Source organism: Lipotes vexillifer, unplaced genomic scaffold, assembly GCF_000442215.2.
Source record: "Lipotes vexillifer unplaced genomic scaffold, Lipotes_vexillifer_v1.1 scaffold533, whole genome shotgun sequence".
Classification (NCBI taxonomy): domain Eukaryota; kingdom Metazoa; phylum Chordata; class Mammalia; order Artiodactyla; family Lipotidae; genus Lipotes; species Lipotes vexillifer.
The window spans coordinates 1,020,821-1,029,088 of NW_006773553.1; the positions used below are offsets into that span (position 1 = coordinate 1,020,821).

General features: G+C 65.6%; 2 protein-coding genes across 3 annotated transcripts in view; one reads left to right on the forward strand and one right to left on the reverse strand.

Moving 5' to 3' along the window:
* RAI1 (retinoic acid induced 1) overlaps positions 1 to 772 on the forward strand; it is a 15,222-nt gene extending 14,450 nt beyond the window's left edge. Inside the window, exons 5-6 of the mRNA XM_007448417.1 lie at positions 47 to 275; positions 522 to 772. Of these exons, the coding sequence (XP_007448479.1) occupies positions 47 to 275; positions 522 to 772 (480 nt within the window). The remainder of the gene's footprint in view (positions 1 to 46; positions 276 to 521) is intronic.
* A 1,594-nt stretch (positions 773 to 2,366) lies between these two features.
* The window catches only part of SREBF1 (sterol regulatory element binding transcription factor 1), a 16,884-nt gene continuing 10,982 nt past the window's right edge, over positions 2,367 to 8,268 (reverse strand). For both annotated transcript variants that reach the window (XM_007448375.1, XM_007448374.1), the window contains 15 exons: positions 8,206 to 8,268; positions 7,456 to 7,570; positions 7,059 to 7,279; positions 6,646 to 6,847; positions 6,345 to 6,523; positions 5,805 to 6,066; positions 5,558 to 5,724; positions 5,235 to 5,403; positions 4,694 to 4,802; positions 4,326 to 4,435; positions 4,078 to 4,210; positions 3,746 to 3,911; positions 3,170 to 3,370; positions 2,958 to 3,069; positions 2,367 to 2,596 (listed from right to left, as the gene is read on the reverse strand). The exon at positions 8,206 to 8,268 is cut by the window's right edge and continues 40 nt beyond it. In XM_007448375.1, the coding sequence (XP_007448437.1) occupies positions 2,367 to 2,596; positions 2,958 to 3,069; positions 3,170 to 3,370; positions 3,746 to 3,911; positions 4,078 to 4,210; positions 4,326 to 4,435; positions 4,694 to 4,802; positions 5,235 to 5,403; positions 5,558 to 5,724; positions 5,805 to 6,066; positions 6,345 to 6,523; positions 6,646 to 6,847; positions 7,059 to 7,279; positions 7,456 to 7,570; positions 8,206 to 8,268 (2,439 nt within the window). The remainder of the gene's footprint in view (positions 2,597 to 2,957; positions 3,070 to 3,169; positions 3,371 to 3,745; positions 3,912 to 4,077; positions 4,211 to 4,325; positions 4,436 to 4,693; positions 4,803 to 5,234; positions 5,404 to 5,557; positions 5,725 to 5,804; positions 6,067 to 6,344; positions 6,524 to 6,645; positions 6,848 to 7,058; positions 7,280 to 7,455; positions 7,571 to 8,205) is intronic.

The following is an 8,268-nucleotide window of genomic DNA, read 5'->3' on the forward strand; positions in this document are numbered from 1 at the left end:
CGCCGAGGAGAGGAGCCGCCGGCGCAGCCCCCGGGCCCTTGCGCAGCTTCCGGCGCGGGTCCAGCGCCGATCCTTGATCCGGAACCCGGATCTTGGATCTGGCCTCCTCGGGCGGAAACTAGTGGTCCCCGGTCGGGAAGAAAACAGGTTCCGGATCCGTCTGCTCCCGGAACCGGACGGCGCAGGGCCTTCTCGCCCCCATCCCCCGGCCAGGCTTGGAGAGGGGGAGCCCGCGGAGCGGCCAGACTTCTTGGAACACCCAGGCTCCGGCGTGGGTGGGAGGCCTTTAGCCTGGGGATACGCTTCTCCCCCTGGAAGTTTCAGGACGACGTGGCACACATTCTACGTGGGTCGGTAGTGGCCCGCAGCTGGGCACCCTGGGAGTGGGGTGGGGTCCGAAGAGGCCGAGGCCGGCTTCCCTCCAGGACGTGTCTCCTGGAACGAACGAGGCTGGGGGCGGGGGGGAGCCGAAGCCTGTCCGGCGCAGGAGGGGCCGGAGGCTGTGTGCCCTTCCTTCCCAGCCTTGGCCAAAACCTTCGTGCGGGTCGGGAGGGCCGGGGATGCGGGCTCCCCGGGCGTGGGCCGGGCTGGCTCCCGCTGGCTTCTGCTCGTCTCCCTTCCAGTCCGCCCCGTCCCCGGAGCCCAGCCTGGGAGCGCAAAACTAAAAGTCGCGACCAGAGTTCACCCCCGGCAGACGCATGACCGACCCTCTGCACGACCATCGTCTCCGGGGGCCGCAGCGCCACTCGCACGGGAGCGGAGACAGCGCTAGATCCATGTACACACCTGTGTGCCCCTCTATATATATGTCACATAGAATGTATATATGTTGGGAACATGCTCGCTTCTCCCGTGTGTCGCCACCGTGCGTCGTGTGCCCCTCAGCACGGGGCCCTTGCCGGGAAGGGGGCTCCGGCGCTGCCTCCTTCCCCAAGCAGCCACCACCGCCCGGGCCAGTGCCCGCCAGTTCGTCCGCCTGTCTGTCCGTGTCCTCAGCTCTGTCCACGCTTCGATAGGCCTGATGCAGCCCCAGCCCGGGGCCGCCCTAGAAACTTCCTGTACATATGACTGTAAAACGGTGAACGTGTGTATTATATCCGGCCGCGTTATATAGTGTATATATATGTATACATATACATATATATAATATATATGAAGACTGTAAATGTTAAGACGACTAGTGTCCTTATTAGTACATTGCTTCACACTGAAGATTGTGTGTATCGAGCTGTTTCTAAAAGATGTTTATTTTCCTTAAGAGTAAAAAAAACAGTCATTGCATTCAGAAAAAAAAAAAAGTCAATAAAGATACAACGATTGTTTTGGAATTCTGCAGCCCGTGGATTCTGACCAGATTCTGCTGGGAGAGGTTGGAATGGAGGGGAGGGGAGGGGAGGGGAGGGCTCTGGGGACCTTACTGCAGGTACAGGAAAGAAGCCCTTGCTGCCCAGCCACACCCACGTGACCTCCGAGAAGGGGACAGGGGTCAGGCAGGTGAGACTGACACCCAGACACACAGGGAGACCCAGGTTGTAGCTCCTGCTGTCACAACAGATCCCCAAAGACACGGAGCTGTCCTCCCATGTCATCCCGGGACCTGAAGGGGGCAGAAGCTGGGAGAGGAGGCGAGAAGGCACAGCTGAGACCATATGGACCCTAAGGGTTAGGAGATGATATAGCCCAAACGTGCGGCCCCGTGATCAGTGGGACCCAAGTCAGCTGGAGAGAATAAAGCCGGGCCTCCCAAACCGAAGGGCAGGTAGGGATGGGAAGCATTTGCCTGGGTGCTGGGGGGACGGATGGCCCAAAGGATCCCCTCTGGTTAGCACACACACCCCTCCCCAAAGGAGCAAAACCCAGATTATAAATAAGTTCATTTTTTATTCTCTGTATAAAACTTCTCAACCTATGAAAATAAAGTTTGCAAAAGGCAAAGTAACACTTGGAACCTCAGAGGCCAGGAGGCTGGCGCACCACGATCTACGCTATGGACAGGTCTCCCCAGATGGGAGGGAGGCGCCGGGGGCAGGGCCCTTCGGCTCACTGAGACGCACCCCTCTTCCCTCTGGACGGAGAGGGAAAGCCCAGGATCGGCGGCGGCGCGCGTAACAGTTGACCCCCGGCGGCGGCCAGGCCACGGCAATCCCTCGGCCGGCCACCAGGGGCCAGCACCATCCCGGCCGCCGCTCATCGAGGGCTGGAGCGGGCTGGGGAGGCCCCAAGGTCAAGCGCGGAAGTCCCCGAGGGTCTCCAGCCCTCCAGGGACCGTGCACTCCGTGGGCGAGCCTTGGACCCCGGGTCTCCGGCGCTGCCCTCGGCCGTCGAGACAGAAACAGGGCCGCTGGGGCTGGGCCGCCAGCGGGGGTCTAGCTGGAGGTTACGGTGGTCCCGCCGCCCAGGCGCATGAGCATCTGCTGGCAGTCATGCAGTAGCCGGCGGTCACCGAGCTTCTCGAGCGTGCGTGCCGCCTCGGCCAGCATGCCCACTCGCTGCCCAGGCGCCGACAGGAAGCCGGGCGGCAGGTAGCAGGAAGCCAGGAGCAACGCCTCCGCGTGCTCGCGCCTCGTGGGCCGAGGATCCAGCTCCGCCGCCGTGCCTGCACACACGCACAGTGGCATGTCAGGGGCGGGGCCGCGCCGGGGGTGGGGCTCGGATCCTTGCCCCGCCCCCCGGGACAACCGGCCCCGCCCAAGGCTAGTCAGCACCCGCCCCCCGCCGCCCCCTTCGGTCTTGGAGGAGCACGGAGCCTCGCCCCTTCCGCGCCTGCCCCTGGAGCACAGACCGCCCGCGTACACAGTCGCGTGTCCCACAAAGGACAGTCGTCCCCACTGACTCTCAGGTTAGGCCTCCCATCATGGAGCCACCACCAAGTCCCTCGGTCTCTGTATGTCTTACAGCCTCCCTCTGCAGCCTCCAACTGGCGTGTGGCCCTTCCCACCTGGGCCAGCTGTCCTCACCTCCTTTGCCGCAGGGGCCGGCCCTCCTCCTCAGGCTGCGGTCCAAGAGCTGGTGTGTCCGCGCCGGGCTGGCCCCTGCCATCAGCCGGGCAGTGGCTTCATGCAGGAACACCTGGGCAGGAGGGGCCAGGAGAGGTTCCAGCCAGGCCCCCGCTCCCTCCCGACACCTCACATACATCCCCATTGCAAGCCAGGGCCCCATGGGCACTCACCCTCCGCATGGCAGGCCGGAAACTCTGTGCCAGACGCCTCAGGCCACTCAGGTCCCTCTGGAAGCCACGGAGCTCGAGGGCAGAGGCCTGGGCCCCACTGCCCGGGCCCGGTGAGGCCTGGGAGGGTGCCGGCGGCTTTTGCCGCTGCCACAGGCTGGTGCGCGCCCCAAGGAGCAGGTCACACAAGAGCAGCTGCATGACCTGGGGTGATGGGCAGGGCAGGGGTCAGGGGGCTCTGGCTCTGGGAGGGAAGAGTAGGGGCCCGTGGTGCCAGGGGCCGGCTCCGGGCTGCACTGCCGAGGCACTGCACCCGCCTGACACGTGCAATGCAACAGCAATGCACCGCGGGGCCGCCCGCTCTCCAGGCCCTGCCACACCGCTTACCCCAGCCGTCCTCCAGGGGTGGGGACACTGAGGCCAGAGGGGGCAGCCACTCTCCCCTGGACCCAAACCTTAGCCCCCAGTCCTGTACTGTTGGGCTGACCCTGCAGTCTTCTGCAGCCCAAGGGGGACCGTCCGGAGAGTGGAAAGGCCAAGGCCCCCAAGATCCGCCAGGCCCCTGGCCCCAGCCCTCACCTTGTCAATGGAGCTGCCGGCTGGTGTAGTGGCCAAGCTGTCGTGAAGGTACCCACTGGCCTTCTCACACACGGCCAGGCTGGCCGGGCCAGACTCTGCCTTCCCACGGCCCAGCAGGGCCCGGGCAGCCTTGAAGGTGTGCAGAGCCGCCCTGGGCAGGGGTCTCCTGTTGGGGCCAAGGCAGAGGGGTGACGGTCAGACCAGGCCTCAGGCCCTCGCCGAGCTTCCCCTGCCCTGGTTCTGGCTTCCTGGGAAAGAAATGACGGGACCCCAACCGCACAGAACAAAGCTGGGGGTCGGGGTGGGAGCACGAGCATGCGGCCTGCGCTCACTCGGATTCCTGCAGGGCGCGGGGCAGGTGCTCCACCAGTGGATACAGCCGCTCGGCCGCCGCCTCATCCCGCCGGAGCCAGTGGGTCACCACAGCCGTCAGCGAGGCCCACCACTTGGCCACCGGGTCTGTGCCTGCAGGAAGCAGGGCCAGAGGCGTCCGTGAAACTCGGCCACAACGCACCCAAGGCCGAGCTGCTGTGGTGCTGAGCCCGAGGGCGTCACGGGGCGGGGAGGCCTGGGGGCTCACCGGCGGTGGCAGCCATGCCGGAGCCGATGGAGAAGCTGCAGGCAGGAGCCCCGGCCACATCAGAACAGCTGTTCAGCAGCTGCAGGTACCCGAGGGCATCGGAGAATTCCCTGTGGCAGGAAAGGACTGGCCGTCGGGACAGGTGGCAGGGGTCCTGAAGCGGACGGCCCTCCTCACCTGCCCCCACGGCACAGCCTGGGCTTCCTGGCTCCTCAAAGCGCGGCCGGCCCCTGCCAGGCTGATGGGGAAACTGAGGCCACGGTGACCCGGCTCTGGCCACCGACACGGGTCCCTGGACGTAGCCTTTCCCAAGCTCCACTGGCCGGGGGTGGGGGACCTGGCCCGCTGAGGCGCAGAGGGACACTCACCTGTCCCCATCGGCTGATCCGGGGCCGGGGCTGGGCTGGGCCAGGCAATGCAGTGCTCGCTCCAAGAGATGTTCGCGGAATAGCTGAGTCACGTGGGCCAGGGGGTCCACTGTGGGGCGGAGTGGGCGAGTGGGGCGGGGCGAGGGCCCCACCTCCCCGTGCACAGGCTCTTCCCTGCGCCTAGGACTCCTCCCTGGGCACGGCGGGGGCGGGGGGGGGCCCGGCTCTGAGACGGATGAAGCTGGGGGGTAGATGTTCTGCCTCCCCCACCCCACGGACAGGATAACCTAGCTTGGGCACACGCCCTTCCTGGCCTCCTCACAGCACAGCGGTGTTGCCTGGGAGCACCTCCCAAATCAACCACCTGCCCCCAATCCCTCTGCATGTTTGCCTCTGAAAAGCCCCAGCTGAGACAGAGCCAGCCTGGCCTCCCTGCTCCTGTAGCCCCCGTGGCGACAGTGGATGGCGGGGCAACAGACCAGGGTGGGCAGGGACAGCAGAGAGACAGGGGACAGGGGACAGGCACAGGGTGAAAAGGCACCTGGGTCCCCGGCCACGCTGTACAGGCTGTGCCGCGGAGCGCTGCACACGGCCCAGTCGCCATCCACGAAGAAACGGTGGCCCACAGGGTGGCAGAGCCACTGCGTGGCAAGAGGCACTGAGCCGCTCTGCGCCAGGGAGGCCTGGCGGGCGCTACTCAGGAGGAAGCACTGCGGGCGCGAGGGGCAGAGGCTGTCGTACCAGACGCTGAGCCAAGAGCCCAGAGGGCCTGGAGCCCGCCCCGTAACCAGCTGCCTCCCCCAGGCAGCCCTCAGCCCAGGGAGACCTCAGCCCTGCCCCCCACCAAGCCCACCACCTACTCACTGTCAGAAAATGCAAGGCCCGGGGTAGACTGGTCTTGACCCTGAGCGCGGTGGCCACATAGATCTCAGCCAGCGTGGCCACAGACATGGCCTCTCCCGCGCACTCGGCCAGGTTCAGGGCACTCAGTGCCAGGTTGGCGGCAGCCAGGTGCCCGCCCGAGCACTTCCCTGGAACATGGGAGGGCGTGAGGCTGGGTGTGGCGCAGAGGTGGCGGGACACCCTCAGGCCCAGCCCTTGCTCGCCATACCCATGGTGTGCAGCTGGTGCAGCTTGTGGTAGACGAGGGCCGCATCGCGGGCACTGGTGCGGGCATCCACCTGCAGGGCACCATCCCTCCGCAGGCCCCCCGCCCGGCCTGCCAGCCAGCGGCCCACCCAGAGATGCTGCAGCAGGTGGCGGATAAGGCTCCAGAGCAGGCTGCAGGCCAGGTCCAGGTGGGAGGTGGGCAGGGGCCGGCCCAGGGCCCGCAGGGCCAGCCACAGCTGCTGGGTAGCCTGGGCAAAGTCCCCCTGTGGATGAAGGTTTTCCAGGTGAGAAAGGTGGGGTCAGGGCATCCGCAGCACGTGCCACCCCTCTAGCCCCGGAGAGCCCTCCATCTTGGGCTCCCCGCCATGACCCCACCAACCCCAGCAGTGCCGGCTGGGCCCCTGGGGCTCAGTGGGGGTCTGAGGGGTAGACAAGAGTGGAGAGAACAGAGGAGATTCACGGTGTGCCCGGCACCTTCCCAGGTGCTGCTGAGGGTCCCAGCCCTGCCCGCCCTCCACAGCCCCGGGGTCCGGCCGCTTACCCGGGCAAGGTCCAGGTCGGCCTGCTTGCGATGCCTCCAGAAGTGCACGGCGGGGTCTGAGTGGGGCCGCGTGACCGGCTCTCCGTAGACAAAGAGCAGCACCAAGGAGAACAGCACCAGCAGCCCGTTCATCAGCCAGACCAGTGGGGGCAGCAGCCACGGGGCCCAGCCAAGGCCGTCTGGGGGCAGACGGAGGCTGGGGACACGGCACCCAGGAAGTCCAGAGCCCCAAGCCCACAGGCCCGGGATCTACGTCCCCAAGAGTGCCCCCCCTCGCACTGCCCAGGCTGGCCTGTCCTACCTCCGCCCTCAGCACCCAGCATGCTGCGCCCAGGACCGTGGTAGACGCTGGTGGCATCGGAGGGGCCAGCGGGACCCCGGCTGCCCAGCAGGGAGGCCAAGGGGTTGCAGGAGACACAGAGGAAGACAAGCACACACAGGGCCAGGCGGGAGCGGTCCAGCATGCCCCGGCTGTGGGGGGGCGGCAGCTGCTCTGGCTTCACCTGGGGTGGGGTGGGCAGGGCGGTGAGAACGGGGCAAGCACAGCCCAGAGAGCTCAGCTCAGAGGAGGAGGGATCAGCTCTGCCCCCAGCCTTACTGCGGGACCCCCGCCCAGCTCCCTGTCTCTAAAACGGGAGGTAGGACATGCCCCAGTCCCGGAACTCAGAGGATGTCGCTGGATGACAGGGAGGGGGCAACGACGCGCGAACCAACCTGGCTGTCCTCAAAGACTGGGCTGTCAGGCTCCGAATCACTGCCACTGCCACCACTGCTACTGCCACTGCTGCCAAGGGGCAGTGGGCTGCTCTGGAAGGGCGAGCCGGCGTCTGAGGGTGGCGGGCTCAGGGTGTCCACCACCTCTGGCTTCTCGCCCTCCATGGGCACGTCTGTGTGGCCTCCACTGCCGCAGGCTGACACCAGGTCCTTCAGAGATTCTGTGGGCCAGAGAGGAGCAGGGCTGCGGTGAGAGCTACACACCCCACCTCGCCCCAAATCGGAGCTGAGGACCTGGGGGAGCTGAGGGCCAGGGGAAGGCCAAAGAGGGGGTGAAGGGCCCTTGCAGGGTCAGAGCTTAAAGTGAGACCAGGCGTGGAGGGGAGCCAGGACTCACTGCTTTTGTGGGCAGCGGTGCGCAGACTCAGGTTCTCCTGCTTGAGTCTCTGGTTGCCCTGCTGAAGGAAGCGGATGTAGTCGATGGCCTTGCGCAAGACAGCAGATTTATTCAGCTGCAGGCGGTAGGAAGGAGATACAGCACAGGTGGCCGGTCAGGCCAGACAAGTGGGCAGCTAAGCACAAAGGGTGGGACTGCTCTGCTACACAGTTGCCTCAGGACCTTTGCACCTGCTGTTCCTTCTACACAGAATGTTCCTCCCTAGTAGAACCTTCCTCCCAAGTAAAACGCATACAACAGCTTACGGCTGACTGCTGTCACCGTCGTTCCACCTCCATGCTTTGCCCCCTCGCCTCCTCCAGGTTCACATACGGCATCACCTTTGCGAGGCCTCCCCTGACCACCCGATTCAGATCTGCAACTCCCACCATCCCTCCTCCCGCCCCGTTTTCTTTCCGGCACAGCACTCATGCCACCTGGCAAACCCCAACACGGATCTGTCCTGTCTGCTGGCACCCCGACACCCCGTCAGCTGCTCAACAGCAGGATTGTCTGTCTGCTCACTGCTGAATCCCCAGCACCTAAAAGAGCCCACACCGCACAGGGCCTCCATGAAGCTCAGCTAAACAGAGCCGCCAGGCCCGAGGAGTCTGGAGCCCCAGGTCTGTCTGTCCAGGTTCAGCCCCATCCTCCTCTTCCCCCCAGGTGCCTCCTTCCCCAGGGCCACCCCATCGGGGCCTCTGCCCGCACCTTGGCCTCTGTGCCCACCACCAGGTCCTTGAGCTCGACGATCTTGTCATTGATGGAAGAGCG